This window comes from Adiantum capillus-veneris, chromosome 1, assembly GCF_014529385.1.
Source record: "Adiantum capillus-veneris isolate H3 chromosome 1, ASM1452938v2, whole genome shotgun sequence".
NCBI classification, from domain to species: domain Eukaryota; kingdom Viridiplantae; phylum Streptophyta; class Polypodiopsida; order Polypodiales; family Pteridaceae; genus Adiantum; species Adiantum capillus-veneris.
Window position 1 is genome coordinate 134,283,960 of NC_140931.1, and position 24,749 is coordinate 134,308,708.

The 24,749-nt window shown below is 44.2% G+C and overlaps 2 protein-coding genes across 5 annotated transcripts in view; one reads left to right on the top strand and one right to left on the bottom strand.

Moving 5' to 3' along the window:
* LOC147465603 (uncharacterized) overlaps positions 1-17,251 on the top strand; it is a 37,247-nt gene extending 19,996 nt beyond the window's left edge. The window contains exons 2-8 of one of the 3 annotated variants that reach the window (XM_086520830.1): positions 6,150-6,247; positions 6,353-6,448; positions 6,539-6,634; positions 6,806-6,884; positions 6,993-7,039; positions 16,702-16,761; positions 16,912-17,251. In XM_086520830.1, the coding sequence (XP_086376956.1) occupies positions 6,150-6,247; positions 6,353-6,448; positions 6,539-6,634; positions 6,806-6,884; positions 6,993-7,039; positions 16,702-16,761; positions 16,912-16,959 (524 nt within the window). In that variant the 3' untranslated portion in view covers positions 16,960-17,251. Of the gene's footprint in view, positions 1-6,149; positions 6,281-6,352; positions 6,449-6,538; positions 6,635-6,805; positions 6,885-6,992; positions 7,040-16,456; positions 16,480-16,701; positions 16,762-16,911 lie in introns of those variants that run through there. The other 2 variants (XM_086520826.1, XM_086520833.1) reach the window with 2 other exon arrangements.
* A 2,915-nt stretch (positions 17,252-20,166) lies between these two features.
* LOC147465604 (pentatricopeptide repeat-containing protein At4g18520, chloroplastic-like) lies at positions 20,167-24,518 on the bottom strand. Of its 2 annotated transcripts, XM_086520840.1 has the most exons (2): positions 22,544-24,518; positions 22,249-22,424 (listed from the first exon to the last, which is right to left on the bottom strand). In XM_086520840.1, exons 1-2 carry the CDS (start codon positions 24,289-24,291, stop codon positions 22,394-22,396), a joined length of 1,779 nt encoding a protein of 592 aa, XP_086376966.1. In that variant the 5' UTR covers positions 24,292-24,518; the 3' UTR covers positions 22,249-22,393. The 2 variants fall into 2 exon arrangements, with proteins under 2 accessions (XP_086376961.1, XP_086376966.1); XM_086520835.1 differs by having other exon boundaries at positions 20,167-24,516.
* Positions 24,519-24,749: the final 231 nt, after the last annotated feature.

Genomic DNA, 24,749 nt, shown 5'->3' on the forward strand with positions numbered 1-24,749 from the left:
CCAACCAATATGACTTTCTGGAAGATAAAAGCAAGAAGGTCCGAGAGTTTAAGGAAGGTGGACAGTCAATTAAACTCGACACATTTTCTGGTTATAGAGACGCTTCGAAGGCTTTGTCTTTCATACAGTAGTTTGACATAGCTTTCTTTGGAGGGCGTTACTCAGAGCACTCCAAGATTCGGAGAGTTGCCTCTTACCTCAAGGGAAATGCTCGAACTTGGTGATCCACGCTTCTATTAAACAAGACAGCGCTAGTTAAATGACTGAAATTTAAAAGGCTTTTTATTTCTTCTTGGCTAACTCGAGAGTATGAACACGACATACGAAATGCTTGGAACCATCTTCGGATGACCAAGAAGGATACATTGGATGCATATTGCGAGAGATTCTGGAGCTCTTTTCTACCAGCCTCTTCATTTAAGAAGATCTCATTCAAAGAATACATTGAGCGGTTTACCTTGGGTCTTCCTACAGAGATCCGAGATCACTGCTTCGAGCAGAAGTCAGATTTCATTTAGAAATTGGTGAGTCATGCGAAACGGGGTTTTGCCATTCACTCAGGCAGTTTGACCTACCCCACAGATGAAATCATGACGCAAAGGAATGAACAGACTTCGAAAAATGAAAGTAGAAAGAGGAAGAGCAACCCAGAAAAGAAAGAAAAGGATGCACGATCCAAACTCACTCTTCAAGAGAGAGCTCTTTACATCAAAGAGGGGAAGTGCTTTGGATGCGGGGAAACTGGGCATATCTCCGCAAAGTGCCCTAAGAAGGCACCGAAAGAACAGAATGACAAGAATGAAGACAGGCCTGAAGGTTCGAGAGCAGCTGAGGAACGTGGACGAAAAAGCAAGATGAAAACAAGACTGGTTCCAGATTGCGTGGGTACCGACCCAAGCATGATGGATGAGAGTACAGAACTTTGCCGAGCATGGGCAAGGTGAAAGGCCAAGAAGCCCTGGTCTTCTTTGATGGAGGAGCCAAGGCCAACTTCATTTCACCTGAACTGGCGGCGCGGCTCGAGATCACACCCGATTGGATGGGACCACTAGCAAACGCAGTTCTAGCGGCACCCGGCACGGATGTCGCCATTACACCTGCCATTGGCAAACTTCGGTTGCATTGTCAGGGGTATTTGGGGCATGAGGACTTCTACATAATGCCTTTGGAAGGTTGTGATGTTCTCTTGGAAATTCCCTGGTACCACAAGAACAACGCCATGGTCGACTATCGGGCGAGAAAAGCGACTTTGACTACAGAGAAGGGCAGAACCATTGTACTTTATGTAAAACTTAAGGGCGAGTTTGTCCCTATTGTATCGGCTTCGGCCATTTCAAAATTAATCAAATCGAGTCTGCTTGTTTACTCGATCTTCTTGAGAGAGATGAATGATGAGAATAGGACAAGTATATTTGAACTTGATAAAGAACGCCAAGATTTTCTCCACACTCATGCTGATTGCTTCTCAGAGGGCCTGCCAGGCGAGTTACCACCTGCTCGTCCTGAGGATCATACCATTGATCCGATACGTGGAAGCACACCACCGAACCGGCCACCTTACCGTGTGAGCCGAGCCTAGAACGAAGAAATTATGAACCAAGTGAAAGACCTCTTGGAAAAGGGTCTTGTGCAGCCTAGTACTTCACCGTACTGCTCTCGTGTGTTGTTGGCTTTGAAGAAAGACGGATCTTGGAGAATGTGCATCGATTATAGAGCTCTCAACAAAATCACCATCAAGAACAGATTTCCGATTCCTAGGATCGATGATATACTTGACCGACTACAGGGATCCTCGTGCTTTAGCAGGATCGACTTAAAAAGTGGATATCATCAGATCCGAATCGCGCCGGGAGATGTCTACTAGAGAGCCTTTCGAACGACTTTTGGGTTATTTGAGGTTTTGCTGATGCCTTTTGGCCTAAACAATGCTCCTGCGACATTTAAGCGGATGATGGACATAATTTTTCGAGAGTACAGACTATTTGTTGGCACTTTCTTTGACGACATCATTGTTTTCTCCAAGGATGAGGCAGAACAGAGAGAACATCTGCTTCAGGTCTTTCAGGCATTACAAGATCACAAGTTAGTGAGTAATGCGAAGAAAAGTGAAATTTTCCTACAAGAGATACACTTTTCGGGACACATTGTGTCAGCACCAGCAGGAGTGCAGATGGACACGACCAAGATAGAGATTATCCGTGATTGGCCTGATTTGAAGAATGTCCATGAAGTTAGAAGCTTCTTGGGCTTGTGTTCGTACTACAGGCGGTTCATTAGAAAGTTTGCAGAGGTTGCTTCCCCTTTGCATATCTTGACACAGAAAGGAGTCCCTTTCTCGTGGGAACCCACAGAGGTGACTGTCTTTCAGACTTTGAAAGAGAAATTGACTACAAGACTAGTTTTGACTTTGCCGGACTTGCAGAAGTCATTTGAAGTATATTGTGATGCTTGTGGTCGTAGTCTGGGTGCGGTCTTAATGCAAGAAGGCCATGTCATTGCCTACGAGAGCAGATTGTTCTCAAGGTCGGAATTGACAGCACAGATTTATGAGAGAGAGTTTTTGGCGGTTATCCATGCTCTTACTCAGTGGCGACATTACCTACTCGGAGTGGATTTTATTGTCTTTACAGACCATCAGAGTTTACGCTACTTCTTGTCACAAAAGCAGCTATCAGAAAAGCAAATGCGGTGGGTGAACATCTTGTCACAGTTTCACTTCCAAATTGTCCATGTGCAGGGACAAAAGAACTTGGTGGCAGATGCTTTGTCTCCAAAGCCGTTGGTTCTGGCTATTCTTGCGATACATCATAGGAGCTTCGAGGAGATGGTTGATTAGTATGCAACAGATACAGATTTTGCAGACATTTTCACACGGATACGGGATGGGGAGACAGTAGCGGGATATTCCATTCGGGATGGCTACTTGATAAGGAAAACCATGTTGTGCGTTACACGGCCGTTGAGAAAAAAAGGTTATAACCGAATGCCACTGTCCACCTTTTACGGGTCACCGCGGCATTGCTACCACCTTGAAAGGGGTAGAGAGATACGTCTTTTGGCCGAGACCCAAGAAGGATGTGGACGAGTTTGTGCGCAGTTGCTTGGTATGCCAGAAGGTCAAGTTCGACAGGCATAAAGCACAGGGATTGTTACAGCCTTTGCCCATACCCACCCGCCCCTGGGAAAGTATTGCAATGGATATCATTTTTGATCTCCCGAGAACACAGAGTGGTCACGATGGTATCTGGACTGTTATTTACAGATTTAGCAAGCAAGCTCATTTCACTCCAGTGAAGAAAACAATCAAGCCGGATTACTTAGCGAGATTGTTTGTGGCCCAGATCTTTAGATTACATGGCATGCCTGAGACGATTGTCTCCGACAAGGACCCCATATTCATGAGTTTGTTTTGGAAGGCTATTTTGGAGAACATTGGCACGCGGTTGCAGTTCTCGTCATCTTTCCACCCGCAGACTGACGGGCAATCTAAGATTGCCAATTTAGTTGTACTAGATTTATTTTAGTCTTATATCTCGGATCAGAAGACTCAATGGGAAAAGTATTTACCTTTGGTGGAATTTGCCTACAACAACACGATACACTCTTCGATGGGGAAGGCGCCATATGAGATTATTGAAGGTGCTACGAAGGTTCCACCCTTCCTAAGCACGAAAGCTAAGATTTTTGAAGCCGATGAGTACACGCATGACTTGGACACGGCTTTTGCCATGGTCCGCGAGGCTTTGCCGAAATCTCAGGAAAGATAGAAAAAGGCAGCAGATCGCCATCGTCGCGATTTGAAATTGAAGGAGAACGATTGGGTGCTCTTACGTTTTGAGAAGGCACGCCTGAGAAAGAAAAAGGGAAAGGAGAGGCTTTTTCCAAAGCTTAGTATGCGATACTACGGACCTTTCCAGATCTCCGAAAAGATAAATGATGTCTCCTTTCGACTGAAGCTGTCCGAAACTTGGAGGATTCACAATGCTTTTCATGTGAGTCTCCTGAAGCCTTTTAAAGGTGATGTGCCTGAAGATGGGGAGCCCGATGCGCAACCCGAAGTGGAAGAAAACGAGGAGATCCTTGTTCCAGAAAAGATATTGGCACATATGGACAGAAAGATTAAGGGTAAAGTGAAAAGGCAGCTCTTGGTTAAATTCAAGAACTATCCTGCATTGGATGCGAAGTGGATGGAGGAGGAGGGCCTAGCAGATACTCCTCAAATTGTGAAACTTTACCTTGAAGCTTTTGGTTTAGCATAGTCTATTGCAAACGGAACCCCGAATTCAGCTTGGCCGGATATCTGGTGCAGTGGATATGCACAAGAGGGGAGTTACTCCGCTCAAATGTCACAAACTGGTGATGTAGCTGGTGGCTGCCCAGTACACACACACACACACACACACACACACACACACACACACACACACCCTCTCTTGCATGTGATACTGCTGACCATGGAGGAGATTGATGAGATCTGCCAGCAACCGATGTTGGATCTCTTGTGATTTAGCTATCCCAGCTAGCTGCTTAGTTCACACCTACCAGTTTAGGATTCCATAGTATTTTTTTATTTTGTCATTTTGTTACTCTGACTTTGTATCAGATCCACCACATTGTAACGTTCTGGTCTCATAGGTGACTTTGGCCTTTTGAAGACGTTAATATAACATTTCATTTCATTTCATTCTCTCTCTCTCTCTCTCCCCCCCCCCCCCCCCCCCCCCAAAAAAAAAAAAAAAAAAGAACCCAAAATCTCCTTCCCGGTTGCAATCAACCCTCTCAAGGCCTCCCACCCTGTTACCAGAGTTGTAGCTCCTTTCCATTGTGCTAATGGAATGTACAATAGATGATAATCCACGCTTCAATCTTTGTGGCTGCACTAATCTGAACCAACTCTATGTGAGCTGCATATGACTACCATGATGAGGATCTTGGGCTGATTTTCAGACATGATGTGAGAGGATTCAAGGGCTGAAGGCTGGTTGCAAAAATGCAGCATATCCAGATTGTAAATGCAGGGAGAGATGAGGGAGATGATGGGTGAGAATCGGCAGTAGAGAGAGTGCTGTCAATGGCCAAGAGATGGCCTGATGTGAGGGGGAAATGGCTGCCTTCAAAATGCCAGATATAAGGATTGATGTGGAGGGCGGTCTGGGATAGAAACGCCAGACTGAGATGAGGCTATTTGCAGATGCTTCTCTAGGGATAGGTTGCTATTACAGGAGTAAAAGCACCTCAAGTTTAATAGCTGCTAACTTTGCTCTAAATGTGCAATATGCACATACATAGATTGATGTAGTGTGAGCTCAATATCTCCCAACCTAGTGATCCATTTTCTGCGGGATGTGGACCACGACCTTGCCCTATCCTAGGCTACATTCTGGTATCGTCATTGGATGCCCACCATAGTGGAACATCATCCGTCAAAACACGTGTACAAACCATTTATGTAAAGAGGGTTGCGACTGACGAAAGCTTTAATCTAATGGACTTGTTAGGACATGGAGGTCTTGCGAATACGCTTGCTGGTACAAAATTCCCTAGACTCTATAGACTACTTATGAAGGTATATATATATATATATATATTGTTTGGCTTTGGGAATAGGTTCAGCATGTCCACCTTGCACACAAAGGCAGTGTGTATGTGACATTAAGATAGCCATTATTTGTACCGTGATTTATGAAGGATCATTGGGCCAAAACATAGGAACCCATCACGACTTTAATATTGCAAAGAGATATACAAAGGGGGCCAAACCCGCCCCCCCCCCCCCCCCCCCTCCTTTCTTCATGTGCACACATTGTGACAAGTACACAATGCACACCCTCTTTTTCCGTGTTCTCTGTTGAAATGTGCACAATTTGCCATTGACTATGGTGTTTGCTGAGGGAAGTATATGTTTAGTTTGAACAGAGTCTGGATTGCATACATTTTCTCAGTTTCTTTGCATTTTAAGATTTTAGGTTCACTTAGTATAAGAAAATTTGTTGTTCTACTTTTTCTTGAAGAGCCACCATACGACATTGTCTCACACAGGGACCTACCTTGCATGATCAAGAAAATCCATTATATAGGATGTTGAACTTTGAAGTTATCTAAGGATATGTTTGTGATACCTAGTGTGCTTAATGATTGAATTTCTGTAGGCATGCAGTCTATTGCTTTGCAAACACTACCGTGCTATCAGACAAAGGAGGCATTCCGCATGCATGTCTCAGCTGCTATGAGAGAGTTGACAGGATCAGTTACAAATGTTGAAGGGCTTCGTTTTGCCATTGTACACACCGTTTCTCTTTTCCTAACTATGTTATGACTCACCTTGCTGACATCATCGTTAACTTTCTTGTAGGTTGTAGGACAGTTCAATGAGTTTGTCACCAAACCACTAATGGATGGTGCATTGAGGGCCTTCAAAACACATCAAGTCAAGGAGAGTGACATTGATGTGAGTATTGTTAAGTATAATCTATGATTTGGTCGTCGCCTATCTAAAATTGGAATTCTAGCTGCTAGTGCCATTTGTGCTTTTCTGCAGATAGTTTGGGTACCTGGATCTTTCGAAATCCCAATCACTGCGCAGACTTTGGCCAACTCTGGAAAATACCATGCAGTGCTGTGCATTGGAACAATTGTAGGTTTTCCCTTAGTTTGTTGTGCAAAGATGAATGCGTTTTCTTTTTCTGCCTAGGAAAATTAGTGCCTACAGCTATGAAAATAGTAGTTAGAAAACATTGAAGTGGTGGGGATCTTGTGTGCATGTGTGTTCACATGGGTGCGCATGCCTACAATTTGTCCATGCAAGATACGAGGGGAAACTACACACTATGATGCAGTTGCCAATGCTGCTGCTTCAGGAGTCTTATCAGCAGGCTTGAATTCGGGTAAAACATAATTATGGTTTCATTAAAAGAAGTTGAAACTTCATCAGTGGAGGCAGTGATTTCCCTCAAAAATTTAAATATTCTCATTGTTTGTTGACATTGTTATAGGGGTACCTTGCATCTTTGGTGTACTGACATGTGAGAATTTAGAACAGGTATGAGTTTTGATTTCAATTTAAATTTTTGATGAGGGGTGTTAAAAGCATAACTTACTGTGTGTGGCTTACAGAGCCTTTACTTGGTTTGCTTATAGAGCCTTTGCTTGGTTCCATACACAGAATGCTGTCCATTGAAATGTCCCAATATCAAATACTTAAAGAGATGTTGACTAAATATAGTAATTGCAAGTGGGAAACAACAGGAGAGGTTCACTGTTTGTGTTTCTAAGGATACACGCACAGGGTTCATGGGACACGTTGATCAGGCTGTCTTAGCATTGAGTGTGAATAAGGTCAAGGCTAATATATGAACCTGTTTCCACATGTGCATCTCTTGGAATAGAAGCCCTTCTAAGTTTCATTCCTGTAGACTCCTAGCCTCTAGGCTCTTAGCCATAAAACCTATATCTTGACATGGGCAAAACAACTTGGCCCCAAAAATAATCCAGATAGGATTCTCTCAGTAAAAGCTGACGTAGCCAGTTTGGTACGTCATATGGTCCACATCATCAGTAGTATAGGTGCTACGTCATGTGGTCCACAACTCCCCATTGTCAGTCGTATAGGCGCCATGTCATTTGTCGTACAGACACCATATTGTCAGCTGTAGACGCCATGTATGGAAAGAGACTCTTGTCTGAGTCTCAAGAGACTCTGTCTGAGTCTCTTTCCATATGGTATCAGGGTGCTACATCGTCATGCTGTGGCATACCCCCCCTTTGAAAAGAATGATTTTCCTCTATTACATTTTGAAAACCAAACTCAAGTGAACATATCAGCAGTCACTGGTTTAGGAATGTATGCTTTGCAACCCAAAGATGCAGTGTATGTAATCGCTGATTAAGAAAACATTCAGTGTTATGTAGAAGGTGTGTCTGACCGTTCAATGTGACCATTAGAACAGTTCCTCGGATGACATCCAACAATCGAAACAGGTTCATGATATTCGATCATTAAGTCGTCGAGAGTATGACCATTAGAATGGGTCATTGGATGGCATCCATAAGTCGAAACGAGTCCTCAGATGACATGACCGCTAAGCCGGGTCTAGATCACCCAGCCACAAGTGTTTTCTAAGTGGTCGAGAAAGTATGCTTTCGTCGGTTAGAACGTTTAGGGCAGGTTGGTGGAATGTTTAACATGAGTTTGAAAAAATCAAGCGAACTCAACAATACCCTTCGGATTTCAAAAAAGAATTTCTATCGCTAAGCTGGGTCTAGACCACTCAGCCACAAGTGTGTCCTACGCGGGTCGAGAAAGAATGCTTTCATGGGTCGATATATTGTTTAGGATGGTAAGTTTTTCTTTCATAATTAGTTATCAAAGTGCTGTGTACTCCATAACTTGATGTATGGTGGGACTTGCTTAGAAAGGCAATACTCTTGAAGCGGTGAACGTGGCCCAATGGTGTATCTCTTACATTGATCTTCTAGAGATAAGTTCATAAAGAAGGAGACTAGTAGATGAGTGACCCCAAACCTCTTCCATGGTGTTGGTGGAGACCATCTTCACATTTACCCAGTCAAAGTGTTAAGAGTTCAGGCATCTCTTTGGATTCGTCCTGTCGGTCCCAGTTTCTCCCAGGGATGAGTGAGGGCTGTTTTGTGGCTGTGCCCGGCCAGCGTGCAGTTGTTTTCTCATGTCGGCTTGTGTTTAGCCATGTTTAACCTTGGGTTTTGTTCATGTGTGTGGCATTGGAGGTGTTCTAGATCGGAGTCGAGGTGTCCACCGGATCACGAGCCTCTTCATTGCATCTTCCGCTGCCACCTTTAGGCTTTGACATGGTATCAAGGCCCTTGGTGACACGACCACCTTGGATGCTTGGATTTGGCTGATCCGGTACCATTTTAAGCTTGATTGAGAGAGAAGAAGCTTGTGAACATGGGCACTACACTCAAGTTCTCATCTTCGTTTCATCCACAAACTGATGGGCAGTCAAAAGAGGCTAATTCTACTATCTTAGATCTGCGAAAATGCTATGTGTCAGATAATAAGGGCAAGTGGGAACAGTATTTGCCTATGCTTGAGTATGCGTACAATAATACGGTGCATTCGTCAACCGGTAAAGCACCTTTCGAGATTGTTGAAGGCGGCAAAAAGGTTCCTCCCATTTTGCATACAAAGAAAAAGATCTTTGAGGCAGATCGATATGCTGAGAACATGGATGAAATGTACAAGAAAATTAAAGTTGCCTTGGAGAAGACTCAGGCAAAGCAAAAAAAGGCTGCTGATCGTCACTGTCGTGAATTGCTGTTATCACCTGGTGATTGGGTTCTGTTAAGGTTCGAAAAGGCAACGTTAAAGAAGATGAAGGGCAAGGAACAATTGTTTCCTAAGCTCAGCATGCGTTACTATGGGCCTTTTCAAGTGCTTGACAAGATCAGTGATGTGGCTTACAAGCTGAATTTCTTGATGCGTGGAAGATTCATAATGCGTTTCACCTGAGTCTTTTAAGACCCTTCGTGGGTGATGTGCCAGAAGATATGCCAGATGAGGATCAGCCAGAAGTTGAGGAACTTGATGAGATCCTAGTACCTGAGCAAGTTCTGGCACATAAAGACAGAAAAGTTAAAGGACAGGTTGCAAGACGCTATTTGGTGAAGTTCAAGAACTATCCGCCTATGGATGCAAAGTGGATGGAAGAGCATGAACTGTCAGAGTCACCAAATGTATTGCAGCTTTACCTTGAAGCTTTAGGGTTACAGCCTACCTATGCCCCAACCCAACGTGTGCAAAGGAGGGGTAATGATAGAGCTAGCACATCAAATGTACATATAGATGGAAATGACAAAAGTATAAATGTCTCATTAAGTCATTTGTATCTATGTGTTACGACCTTTCTTGCGGATACATGAGATGATAAAAGAGTGCTAACAACACAAGATCATCAGTGGCGTGTATTTATGGTATGCAATCGAGGACGTTTGCGATTTCAAGAGGGGGGTATGTCACGAGGACGTGGCAGCTGTTAACTATGTCACGAGGACGTGGCAACTGCTAACCTTCGTTGTTGGTTTCTTTCCAATGATTTTTGTTTTATTTTTGACACCCACTTTTTGAAGTTGCAAATGGTCGGACATTGTATGGCCAATGTCAACGGTAGTTTCACCCGCCGCAGACGGAAAGTTGGTCGGCACTGGAATTTGTATAGTAAGAGGATGTCTAGGCTCAGTGCAAGGTCACGTAGGTCCCCCCGTCGCACTTAGCAAGTTGGTGATACTAGGACGTGAACACAATAAAGACATAAAGTCAAGGTGGGACTACCAACAGAAAGTATCCGATAGTTGGGCCACATTGCATTTTTGGATGCGGTCCCAATTAGGATAGATGGTCAGATGACCAATGGGAGCCCAACGGAAGTATCTCCTAAAAATTAAAGAACTGCTATTTTGGGCCGTGAAATGTGTTCGCGTCATTACCTTCGGTATGACCAGGGGAACACTTTACAACTCTGCCGCGAAGTCAACTGGGCAACCAGTCGGGAGATTTTTAGGGGGCAACCCCGAAACGGGCAAATGCTTGTAAATGCGCCAAGTGACACATTTCTGTGCACTTTCCTCCTTCATCAAGAAGTGGCGCTGAAATTTAAGCTGGGAGAGGCCTCACTTTGCATTTTGTCACAGGTTAAGAGCTATGGAGTGCTTTCTTTCCCTCTCATGTACAGTGTGGTGCTAGGAGTGATGCCCTACACGCTACACACTGCTCTCTCTCCCCCCTACGTGCAGTTATGTGATGCCCCACAAGAGGGAGTCACATTGACAGGAGGTACAGACTATCGTGGCCGTGAGCTCTCGCCAATCTCGAAGACCATAGGAACTTCCTGTCTGTCCTTCCAAGAGGAACCCTCTTCCATAATGCCCTTCCCTTTGTCTGCCATGGTGTAATCCCGCGTTCCTGTACTCTGTGTCTTTACCCAAAACAACCGAGGCTCACTCTTTGAGGAAAAAGTGATTGATATACCAGCAATGGAACCTTGAAACCGGCCCATGGGGCGGTAGGCTTTGGCTTTCACCCGAAATTCTTTACTTTAGACACACATAGAGAGAACGTGGAAAGGAAACCTGCGACGGGAATTAACGCTTAAGCACACACATGGCTCGAAAGCTAGAATGCTCCGAGCAGACGCCGACAACCTGTAGGCCCCAAAATTGGCACCCCTTTTGGTATTTCTTTATACTTTGAGAGGGTAAATTACAAAGTAGAGTCCTAGGAATCCTTTACATGTATCCCGTTAGATACTACCAGTTTTGGCCAAATTTCGGCAGCATAACAGCCCCAAAACTTGCACGAAACCAATTCCCCTACTCGAACTCACTTCCACTGACGTATACCCTCTGATTCCTGCCCAAGAACAGTAAATTCAGCACGCTGTAATTACTGGTTTTTGCCCCTGTTTTCAGACCCAAACAGTCCCCTAGCTGTCCTCTGCCAGTGGGGCACGATTCCCAATGGTTTTGGCATCCGTATGGCTGAAAAACAGTCAATTTACAGCGCATACACAGCGCTGAATTCGCACTTGTACGGTGAGGTTATGACCCTTACCGATGAATGCTTTGGAGTAGCAGTTAGCTACCCATGTTCCTGCTCAAGGAGGCTCTTGCCTCAACACAAAAGCATGAGACCACACAACTGTACATCAGTCAAATGAGGAGCCCTCTTGTGGGGCATCACATAACTGCGCGTAGGGGAGAGAGAGAGTAGTGTGTAGCGTGCAGGGCATCACTCCTAGCACCACATTGTACATGAGAGGGAAAGAAAGCACTCCATAGCTCTTAACCTGTGACAAAATGCAAAGTGAGGCCTCTCCCAGCTTCAATTTCAGCGCCGCTTCTTGATGGAGGAGGAAAGTGCACAGAAATGTGCCACTTGGTGCATTTACAAGCATTTGTCCGTTTCGGGGTTGCCGCCTAAAAATCTTCCGACTGGTTGCCCAGTTGACTTCGTGACAGAGTTGTAAAGTGTTCCCCTGGTCATATAGTAATGACGCGAACACATTTCACGGCCCAAAATAGCAGTTCCCTAATTTTTAGGAGATGCTTCCGTTGGGCTCCCACTAGTCATCTGACCATCTATCCTCATTGGGACCGCATCCAAAAATGCAATGTGGCCCAATTGTCAGATACTTTCTGTTGATAGTCCCACCTTGACTTTATGCCTTTATTGAGTTCACGTCCTAGTATCCACCAACTTGCTAAGTGCGACGGGGGCATCCTCTTACTATACGAATTTCAGTGCCGACCAACTTCCCATCTGCGGATGAAACTACCGTTCACATTGGCCATACAATGTATGACCATTTGCAACTTCAAAAAGAGGGTCGTAAAAATAAAACAAAAATCATTGGAAAGAAACCAACAACTAAGGTTAGCAATTGCCATGTCCTCGTGACATAGTTAACAGCTGCCACGTCCTCGTGACAGCGCGAGTACCGGCTTTGTACTGAGTTCAAGCAATATAAAGAAATACCGAAAGGGGCGCCAAGGTTTGGGGCCAGTTCTCTCTCTCTCTCTCTCAGGGTGGAATTCCAGCACTCCCCATCTCGTGTCTCTATCTCTTTCAGTTCAGTTGTTATTTAAAGTGCTTAAAGTTGTTCAGTCTGTTCTTTCCCGTTGGCACGTGGTGCATGTCTCTCGTGACAGTGGTATCAGAGCTTCAAGTGTGTGCTTTTCTGAAAGCATATCGGTCCTACCAAAGAGCAGATAGAGCAAACCGGCGCTTCCAAAGTCTATTGGATTTTTTTTTTTGAAGTATCTTCGTGTCCGGACCCGGGATTTATTAGCCACTCCCACCCTTCATACATCGCGCATTGGGTGTGCTCCCGTCTTCATCGCTCTGTCTTATAGGCATAAGCCATAAAGATCGCTTGCAAGAGAAGGATAAGGATTTTTATTTTCGAGCCATTGTTTGTTTCTCAAAGGCAGTACCATGCACTTGTGGATGTCTATAGCTACCAGCCGCACACTCCAAGGACTTGGCAAGCTTTCAAGATTTTTTTTTTTGCCCGAAGTTATATGCCTTCAGACATCTTTTTTCGGATTGTAGCTTCTGGCAAAGTGGGGTACCTTGAAACGCTGCCACGGAAACCCTAGCAGATTATAACTTGAAATTTCTCGACATCTCTTAGCAAGTGTCTCTTCTCGAACCGAAAACCTTGGAGGTCTGGTGTGATTATGTCTTGGGACCACTTATGGACCATGTTGCGGTCGGCTACAACCTTATGGAAGAAATCTAACCCTAATCTTCGTGCAGGTTTCAGGATGGAAAGCCAATCGTCTTTTCGAGTTCGACTAATGTCGAGATTGCTTTTTAAGTTTAAACTTTGAGAATCTATATGGTGATCGTGTTTGGAATTTGTTTGAAATGGATGGTATCTGTTTTAAACCTGTCTTGGTGCCAATTTGAATTTTTTGACTCTGGTTTCAATACTGGTTTCATTGCTTGGTGATTTACTCTGGGTCGTATTGTCAGAACCTTGGAACGACGCAGACGGGATATCTGGGGAGCGTTTCGTTGTATGCTAGAAAACCTCCGAACGTTGCAGACGGGATGCTCGAAAGTGTTTGATTTTATGCTTGAACCTCCGAGCGACGCAGACTGTGAGCTGGAGAGCGTTTGGTTGTATCAGTCCTCTGAGCTCATGGCCCGGACCTTTTTAGGTTATTTGCGGAGGGAGCGACGAGGTAGTCGTTGAGTAGCTTCATACCGTAGACTGTTTGTCTCGGGGGAGTGCTCAGTGGCGCTATTGGTTGTATTTTGTAACATGCATATGTGAGCATTTTTGTTGCATTGTGATGTGCCAACCACTGAATATTCCTTATTGGATTAGATACTTTTGAAAAGTCAACGACCGGGATATCAAGAGTTTTGATCTGGAATGAGACTCCTTATTGGATGAAATTTTTCTGGGAAGTCAACGACCCAGGATATCAAGAGTTCCAATCTGGAATGACACTCCTAATAGGGTTTTTGCATCGAGGTCATAGATGCATCGGATCAATGCATTTGTTTCATAGTAACATGGAACTGTGGGTCGGGGTCGGAAACGGGGACGGGACGGTAAAAGTTAAAGAACGGGGACGGGGGTCGAAACCGCAAAAAAAAGGAGAGTTTTTTTCTCATTTTTTGACCTACACACATGCCACACACATAAAGCATCACTTTGATCACAAATTTACACTAAATAGACCAAAGAACATGATTCATATAGATGCAAATGTGCTAATAAAACATCGAGAAATGAGGACCCAAAGGGTGGCTTTTATAGCCATTGGGGTGCTTCAAAGCTCAAAATTATGGCTGTTGGAGAGGAACTAGCTGTTAGAAACGATCAGTTTTTCAAATTTTAAAAAAACTGACTGTTTGTGACTGCCGTCCCTGGGACGTTTTGGTTGCGTTCCCACTTGGCAGGCAATTTTTTGGCCGTCCCCACCTGTCCCCAACCCGTCCCCGTCCCCGTCCCGGAATTGGGCGTCCCGCGTCTCCAGGCTCCCCCTTCGTCTCGTGTTACTGTGATTTGTTTGGCTCGCCTCAGACTCACTTCCCCTAGACAAGCGGTTCATGCCAATCTCTTGGTCAAAGCGGGAATCCTCTGTGCCACGAGCAATTTTCTCTATGTGGAATTTGCATCTAAAGACATCTGCATGATGCTAGGATCTTCTGTGTGACCTTCGGGTCATGGACTATCTTGAGTGAGTTTTGCAGGAAGCGGCTGAGAGGCCCAAGGTCTAGAAGAAACAAAGAAACAGAAGAAATCCCAACTTAAAAAAGTCTTGCCGAGTGGCCCAAAGAAACTTAGGGGTTAGGAATCAATATTCGTAACCTCTACCAACTTATGGAGCATTGGCCGAAGCGCCTAGAACCCAAAAATTGAAAGCTTGAACTGTGGAGCTGATTTTTGCAAATCGCGCTGGCCTGCCATGCAGCACTGCTATACCGATTTCCGCAAATTGTGCTGGCAGCTTTTAACAGTTTACAGCGCCAGATTTTGGATGCAGATGCTTTTGGGATTAAGTGCTTTTTATTTGATGCTTTTGGGGCTCTGCTCTTGGGCATCCCTTGTAAGTTTATAAGTGCCTAGAGCAGAGTTACCCGGAATGCGGAACGGGAACGGCGACGAGGACCCCCGCGGAACGGGGGAACTGCCAGGGGTCCGGAACGGGAGGCATAAAAAACTCCCAAATAATGCAATTTTTAGCTCTACATGTTTGAAATTTGAATACAAGTGGTATTAGAGTCCTTTGACTCTAGTACTCACAAAAAACTCGATTTGAAGACCCTTAGGCCATGGATGATGTGAGAGGGAGAGGGAGAGACTCAAGAGGGAGGGAGAGGAAGAGAGCTTGAGAGAGAGAGAGAGAGAGAGAGAGAGGGAGAGAGTGCTTAAGAGTGAGAGGGAGACTCAAGATAGGGAGAGAGCTTGAGAGAGTGAGAGGGGGAGGGCTTGAGTCGAGAGAGCTTAAGGCTTAAGCCTTAGACCTTGAAAGTTGAGGGCATGTGGATTTTCTTGAGAAGGGAATGGGTGTGAGGGGGTGCATTTTGAGTCCTTGCACACTCTAAAAAACACCTAATGTTCACTACAAATTTGCAAAAAACTGCCTATTTCTCCCCATTTGAGAGTTGGCCGTTCTGGGCCGTTCCGGCCGGCCGTTCCAGTATCAACTGGTCACCTGGAACGGCAAAACGTTCCGGGACGTTCCGGCCTTGCAAGGGGGGAGGGAACGGCGTTCCGGCCTTGCAAGGGGGGAGGGAACGGCGTTCCGGCGTTCCAAGGCCTAGGGAATGTGTTCCCCGGTAACTATGGGCCCTAGAGGGCCACTTCTCAGGGGCATCTGAATGCAGAGTCTTGAAGAGAGTTGGACCCTCAGGAGTTGTACTCTGCGAATTGAAGAAATACTGAAAAGGGCCAGTGCGTCTTGGCTTGGAACTTTGCTTGTCATGTCGACTACTCTCTCTTTCTCTCTCTTAGTTATTAAAGTGTTTCGAATTGCTTAAGTTTCGCCAATTGTGTAGATTGCAGTTATCTCTGTGTTTCCGTCCGATCACTTGCTGGAAGTGATTACAGATTTATATCGGTTATTCTTGAGCTAGGACTTAGGTGAGGCTTGGAGATTGTTTCGTGAGCACTCCCCAGCACGAGCTATCACATCTATAGACATATGGGGTGAGTATGCTGCTACTCTCTACGTTGTCTCAAATCAGCAGTCGTTGCCAGATGCACCTGAGGCATGCCCACGCACTTGCGCTTTCTTTACTGTGGAGATGATAAAGGAAATGGACTAGGAGAGCATATGATCATGATTGCTTGGTAGCTGAGCATTTTATACATTTGAAGGATCTTTTGGCTGATCTTTAAGAGAGCTAAGTGTGAGGGTTTGTGTCATGGTATGGGAATAAATTGCATGTCCAAATTTGCAGTGATTGACTAGTATTGCTGTTAAAAGAAATTGCATGTCCAAATTTGGAGCGATTGACTAGTCAGGTTTCTTCATGTCGGTCACTTTTGGTACCCTTTTAAATCTATTTGTTTTGTGAATACAATGATCTGTTTTTGTTCATTGGATTACTTGAAACATCAGTGTGTACTTTTGACATGGTTGTCAAACCGTGTCATATTTGCAAAAAGTAGAGGTATTGTTGTTGTTCTATTTTCATGTGTGCAGGCGCTTCATAGAGCTGGAGGCAAAGCTGGAAACAAAGGGGCAGAGGCCGCAGTGACAGCGGTGAGTAATTTGCCTCTCAATTTGGCTGAATCTTAAACATAATTTTGGAGGTGAACCTTGATGGGTGATTGAAAGAAGATGAATAAATATACTTAACGCATGAGGCTTCTTCAGTTTGCCTAATTGTCAAGGCATTGTTGTGTATTACAGATGGAGATGGCATCTTTATTTTACCATCATTTGTCGAAATTGAAATAGACTTCAGCAAATACAGGATTACTTACGGCCAGATCAGAAAAATGGCCATGATCTCGACTATCTTAGCTTCGCATTCAAATGAGCACTTCCATACAACTGTTCTTATAAATCATGAGATGGATCTTTGTAAAGCAGCTGTGTGGCATATTGGTATAGCCGACAAGATTTTGTGAGCAACACGGGCGATGGGGAGAACATGTTCGCTTTGTGTTTTGATAAGCCAGAAAATTTGTCAAGTTTCTGTTGTGCTATGGTTTTTTTTGAGCTAAATGTGAAAAAAAATGAAACATAACTGTGTTGTGGCCTGCATTAGTTTGTTGGCACTTCCTCCCGACGGAAAGGGAGGAGGGTGTATGCCGAGGGAGTTTCAGCACTTGTACAACTTGAAATTTTTATAGGTGTGTTTTATTTTTCTCCCTCATTAATCTCTCTCTCTCTCCCCCCCCCCCCCCCCCAACCTGATTGATCTTATCATCTTAGGACGATGGCCACTGGGAATCAGGCTTTACACACCCACACACTTGAATGCCCTGAAGGTGCAATGGGTCTGGCATAAAGGTGGCATTAGCTTGAAACATGTCATCCACGAAGTCGTCGCTATTTAGAATGCACTTGGTTTGTCAAGCTTCCTTGTAGACTTATGATTGTTCTGTAGGGACATTATAAAAAAACCATCAGAAAAGATGATTGGCTGTGACATTCAGGAAAGTCCTCGTTTTTGAAAGAATTTCGTGTGAAGTCTACGTTCGAAGTAGTTAACCTGTTACAAAAATCCTGTAGTGAAATCTTTAGTTTGAAGTGGTGGATGCCACCAGTTTGCATGTATAGCTCCCTGTTTATGAGTGATTATGTCTTTGCAACCCATTTTATCGATACTTCTTCCTACATTAACTTTGAACCACCTTTCCTGTATAACGTTCTTATGCATTATGTGGTGTTTGAGAAAGGAATGTGGTCAAATCTGTAATCAGACAATAGACATAAACAGAGATCGTGTAATTTGTTTGATCTTCGTAAATTTCCACTCATATGCTCATTGACATGCATGAATGCCTCTCTCTCAGTCCATGGGATAGTGTGGGTAAAAGGCCTTAGTTAAGTTCATCAAGATCAGGGCAGCTCAATCTCCAGCTTGGAGTGGCAACCTTAAGCAAGAACTGTTGCAAATGAAAGGGAATCATAAAAAATTGGTGCCTCAACTTTTCAGCTTAACGAAAAAGATTTGAGACTATAGAGATTACAGTCACAAAATCGCACACGATATTTCAAAGAATGGGTATGATAAGACTACTTAGTGATACATGTGCTACATATTTATACATATTTTACTTTATAGAGGATTGGTTTATGGATAGTTTCATCTTTCCGAGTCTTCGGCATCCCACATAATGCCACATAAATTGCACAAAATAAGGGTTTAGGAGTCACAGGCAATGAGCTGGATAGAACCTTAGTTGCTCATTATCATAGCCTGGAAAAGTAGCTCCATAAGTTCACCAATGTTTTCATTAATAATTCTCTCCAAACTTTAATAGATAGAAATAGATCTTTCAGTTGTCTGATCTTGCCATAATCACACATTGTTTTGTGTTACAAGTGATTTTGGAACCATCAGTTTGGGGTATTCACTAGGGGTTATCGTATGGGTATCATGCGAGTGAATAATACAGGGTTTTATACAGAAAAAAAGGTATATTTTACAAAGGAGAGTATATATAGGGGTAAATAAGGCAGTTTTGATGCATGTAGGTGATGCCTCTATAGCTCCTCCATAGTACCCTAGTGAATCCCCCAGACCATCGGTAGGGTATAGCTTGGTGAGTTTACACCTAATAATGCTCCTTGCAATAGCTGTGGTTTGCAATCCTCCTTGCATGTCCTGAATGACAGAATACATACACACATATGTTTCTCAGAGCTTTCTCAGCAAACATCCTTTCAACTGCAAGAAAGGTTTGTCTGTATTAATGTCAAGACTATCTCAAGAATAACTAGCTTTAGGCTCTAGATTGTCTGAATCAACGCTCTATAGATCTGCCTGTGCCCTTCAATTGACATCTTTGTTTGAATTGATCCTCCAATTTGACCCAATTAAAAATAACTCTGCGATTATACAAACGTTTTATATTTTTGTTGTAGCATGGCCAGTGCTAGACTTTCACCGACTCCTCTACAGGCTGAGCCTTCTTCCAGGATCAAGGGGCAACAAACCCTGGCCCTTCATCTACTGGATTGGACTTGTCAGAATCTAGGCTGACAGTCCACAGATGTGCAACACATCAGTATCCGTAATCCGCCACCCACGATGCTGCTGACACATCAACAGCCGTAATAAAATGCATTGTACTTGTGCTGAATGAGAGGTTTTGTGCGCTGCTACAGAAAGACCTTCGTGCTCAAAGACCAATCTTTGGCGCCCCTCCCCTCACAAGAAGTTACAAATTCTCACAATAATTCCCACATTGTGACTTTACCTCAACATCATGAGCTTCGGTGAGGGAGGCACTGCATACCTAGCTAGGTACGATTGGGGGGCAAGGGATCGCCGGCCCGGAGGGGGGGCCGGCAGTCCCCTGCCCTCAATCGTACCTAGCTAGGTATGCGGTGCCTCTCAAGCAAAAGCTCATGATGTTGTGCATTGTATGAAAAACATTGTAACAGACTCCGTTTTCCTACATGAGAAAATTTCTAAATCTTCTTGTGCCTGGACCTTGACAACCGGGAAAGGTTCTTTACTGACCTTTCCTTGGTGTTGGTTAGATATAGGGCTGCTTGCCATCGTGGTGAAGTAACCCGAGCCGGTTTCCAGTCAACTGCAACCGGCCAGAAGCAGTTGACCAAAATGTCAACACGGACTTGAGATGGTCGTCCTTGAACCAGTCGCTCTACCACTACGCCTGTGTGTGCAGTTGAATGCAAGTAGCGAGCAGTGAACATAGGCAGAAAGCAAGAGCTGGCCCTCGAAAAAGTGAGGTGACAAGCATAGGCGGTCACCATCACCTACACGGTGGCTAGCTAGCCGATATTTATCCATTGCTCCTTCCCTTCCATAATCACTGCTCCCACACGGATCCCAGCTTCTTGCCGGTCGCCATGCAATCGCAATGATTACGGTACGGGGAAAGGTTTTTAGTGACCTTTCCCTACTCCTTCTCAAGTATTCATAATGCAGCAATTTGGGTGGGCAAAAAAAGCACTTGAGCCAGTTTACTAAAAATTTCTAAATTGTTTTTATTGAATCTGGTTTGTCAATCCTTGTCAATGATATTGACATTATAATGGTAAACAAAGTTTTCATTGGCACTCTCCTTCTGATATGTCCAAGTTCCATCGATCCTTCATAATCTTCACTTCCCTCTATTTATATTCTTTAGCATCATCCTAGTTTCTCACCTACATGCTGATTGAGCATTCAAAATTCTACTCTCATCTACAAGTTAATCTATCTTCTCCACTTGCTTCTGCAACTTGTGCTCCAAGTCAGCACATTGCCTCTTAACTATTTCCTTCTGTGTATCGGACTGCAATGGCCTCCATTTGTGTATCGGACTGCAACTTCACAGCTTCCATCATTTGCTTTGTAAGCTTATGTACTTCTGCCTTACTGGACTGGCTATGCATGATCATACATTCATGCAATACCCATAGAAAAGTTGATCAGCATGTTCCAAGCTACTTGTGTAGTAGTCAAATGACCTGCCACCACTTCCCTCAGTTCAATACAGTTTCTTGTACTCCATGGTTCATAAAGGGATGGGGGACTTGCCATAGCTAGTCCTTGGATTGACTACCTCTCCAATTGACACCTTATAGAGGTAAAGATTTTATTTCTCATACTATATGAATGACAAACACTCACTCTCATAGGAATACTCTCTATTTGTAGGCTGCCTTTGACAAACCTTGCCATCATATGGAGTGCCATCTTTCTCTCAGCTAAAAGTTAAAGGGAAACTAATACATTTTCCTAGACATTGTTTTACTTATGCATTGAATCACCTTCTGAAATTGCACAAGTAGCTCATGACTAGATAAAAAAGGTTATAGCCACAGAACTCTACCTTGTAATTTGGTCGAGTTATAGCTTTGACAATATCCTCCCCAAGCACCTTGTGATGTTACAGAATTGTCCCTATGTTGATGCTAAATGGATTTTCCTGTACCATACTTTACCGCACGATTGTAAGATGACAACTATGCTGTGCATTCATTCTCTCTTTCTCGAAGGAGACCAAAGCCCTCCTCCAGAGGTGATGGAACAGTCTCCCACCATGCCTACTACTACTCTGTCTTGACTCGCTCTCCGTCTTTTCACTCTTAAGTGACATCAACCGAAAAACACATCATTCTGAAGCTAAGCTCTAAGGTCCATATCTGTGTGAACGAAGGTGTTAAAACTCATGAATGCTGCACACCCGTCTTCAGACCATCTGACAAATGTATATGAGTGTATCTTGGATAAAAAAACAAAGCAAGTTTTATGCAGCACAGAAGATGGGCATTGAACCAACGCTTCTCCTCTGCACTATAACTCTTAAAGAAGACCGAGCTTGCAATCAATGCTTCATTTCTCAAGTTAAATGAGTCATCAGTTGAAGTGTACATTGTACCATTTTGTATTTGTCATGTTTTGTATTTACATGTGACATACCTCAATTGTTCACTCGAAAGTTCCTCATCTGTCAAGCAGCATCTGGCCGATACAATGCTGACCATGTGAAGGACAAGAAGCACGCTCTTGCAGTTCCCACACAAGCCAAACGACAAAATCCGAATGATGAATTCACGTGCAGGCTTGTAATTCTGTCCCAAGGTGGAACATCTATGGCTCTGCTTGGCCTACACAAGTATCAAAGTCCCTTGTCTTGAGGCCTCTCTTCTTGCTAGTGGAACTGAGCATGCCATACATTCAGGAGCTGCTTGATCGAGCGTGCCGCTGGGTAATTCTGGATTTGGTCTTCTCATTAAGGAATGTAAGACATGGATCCCCGTTGCCCTTGGAGCCCTCATTGCTCTGCGCTAGTGACTCCATGACAAAAGATTTTTTTGTCCAGACCAATCTTCACCGTTCTTTGCATTTTTCAATCAGAATATAAATACGACGAGATACTAACAAGGAACCCCCTTGACCTTGTAGAGATATTTGCTTACTTATTCATCAGACCAATGGCGTGCATCCACAAAGATGTTTGACAGCGATATGAAGGACACGGCCTCCTCCCCCACTGCTTTCATTGCTACTTCAAAGATGCAACCACCCAGGTTAATATGACACCATTTTTGGCAAGCACCCAACAATGTTCCCCAAGTAACCAAATCGGGCTCCAACGGAGCAATTTCCAACATTGCCACCACCAGATCCAATTGGCCTGCTTGGCAGAAAAGATTGACCATGATATTCTGTTGCTGAACGTTTGGAAAGTTAATCAGGGACTCAAAGATGACCTCCCCCTCCTCTACCATGCCTGCATGACCACATACAGTAAGAACATTAATTGCTGCTATTCCATCTACTTTCATTCTTGAATGCTTCAACCTCTCAGTAAGGAAAAACACTGCTTTACTGTTTCCTTGGCGGGCGTACCCTCTTATGAAAGCATTCCAGCTCACTTGGTCTTTCACAAGCATTGCATTGAAGACCTTGTCAGCATCTTCCATGCTTCCACAGTCTCCATACATGTCGATCACTGCTGTTGCCATGAGTTTTGAGGTAGATCCATGGACACTGCTTATTCTAGCATGAAGACTTTTTCCGAAATGTATGGCTGCAAGATTGCCAGTTGCCTTCAATATACTTAGGTAGGTCACTCTGTTGGGTGCCACGCCTTGCTCTTGCATATGAGAAAACAATGCAAGTGCTTCTTCATTCTCTCCTTGCTCAACAAAGCTTAGGATTACAGCACTCCAAGCCACGACATCAGAAGAAACACCATCTGCTTGCATCTGCCTCAAGCTCTCTAAAGCCTCTTTTGGCAGCCCACACTCAGCAGTACCTGCAATGAGCGCAGTCCATGTCACCACCCCTCGTGTTGGTAGCTCCTGAAGCACATCTTGTGCCTCAGCAATAGCCCCGCATTTGGCATACATGCCCACCAGTGTACTTCCTACATACACATCACTCTCTAACTCCTTAACAATTGCTCCCGCATGCAATTCTCTACCCTTTTCTATGGCTCCTATGCTGCCACAAGCTTTCAAACCGCATGCATACGTAGTAGTGTCCGGAAGAAAACCCTCGGATCCCATCTTTTCCAGGCACTTTAAGGCTTCCTTGCCGAGTCCATGTTCCGCATACCCTGCAATGAGTGTGTTCCAAGAAACTGTATCTCGGCCTTCAGCTGTATCAAAGAGTTCTTGAGCTTCCACAAGCAAGCCACACTTAGCATACAGGTCTACTAAGGCACTTTCAATGAAAGGCTTTGTTTCAAACTCTTCTATAACCAAGTTGGTGAAAATCTGTTGACCCATGTGTAAGTTCCCTATGGTGCTGCAAGCTTTTAAACTGCAAAGAAATGTTACGTCGTTCGGATTTACACCTTCCACCTGCATTTCATGCAAGCACTTCAAGGCCTCCTCACCAAAACCTTGCTCAGTATACCCACTTATTAGTGATGTCCAAGAGACTACATCCCGGTCGACCATCGTCTGGTGCACATCAGAAGCTTCTGCTAGTGAGCCGCACTTGGCATACATGTCCACCAAGGCATTACCCACATAGGAAAACAAGTCAAACCCCTCTCTGGCAATATCTGCATGAAGTTCTTGCCCTCTTTCCAGGCTTTTAAATCTAGCAGAGCCATTCACTAAGGCCACAAACGTGTGCTTGCTGGGCTCAACACTATCTTTCTGCATCTCTTCAAAAAGGGTGAACGCGAGATTCAACTCATTATTCACAATAGAGCCTTGTATGAGAGAAGTCCAAGAGTGCTCGGTCCGATGTTCTAATCTGCAAAAAACCTGCGAAGCATTGCGGAATTTTCCACATTCTACAAACGTTGGAACAAGGTAGTTCCCGACGTCTTCATGATAATCGAGCCCACTTCCATAAATGTGCATGAGTGTACTACTTGCGTGCAGCAAGTTCTTTGATTTTCTGCACTTTTGAAGGATGGAAATGCAGTCATCGATGGAAGGCAGCAGCATGGAAGAGTCCTCCAGGGCATCATGAGGGGCGCTGGGGATGCTTAACTGAACAACAGGTTCATGCTCTTGTGTGATATCCCATGCAATCAACTTTGATTTGGGAAGGGGTATGGACTGAAATGATGGGAGCTCACGAGTATCAAGGATGGGCGATTGTAATACTAGTGGATTGAGGAAAGCGAGCGCCATGGCAGCAGATAGAGCTCCCTATCATGCTCAACAGTTTTCACTTACATCTTCTCTGTGCTAAAAAAGAAGCGTACACGGCATTGAAGCAATTCGATGCCTGCTTCCACCTTGCAGCTTGCGTGGACTGGCTTTGATTTAGGCGTTTCAGGGGCTCGGTGACCGGTTATTTACCGGGATCTCTCTCTCTCTCTCTGTCTCTCTCTCTCTTTGCTCCATCACTGATTCTTGCCACATAGTGACGTGTCTACACAAGTGTTGGATTTTTTGAACCTTAGTACTTACACAATTCCTCCTTTTAAAAGAAATTTTGAAAAATTGACCCTTTTTTTATTTTTACATTATTGGCTCTTTAAAAGAAGCCTGAGAGAAGTATTGGATTAGGCATACTTTCAATGTTTTTAGTGATGACGGAGACTTACCTTAAATGTTATTTTGGTTTTCAAGTATTAAATGGATAT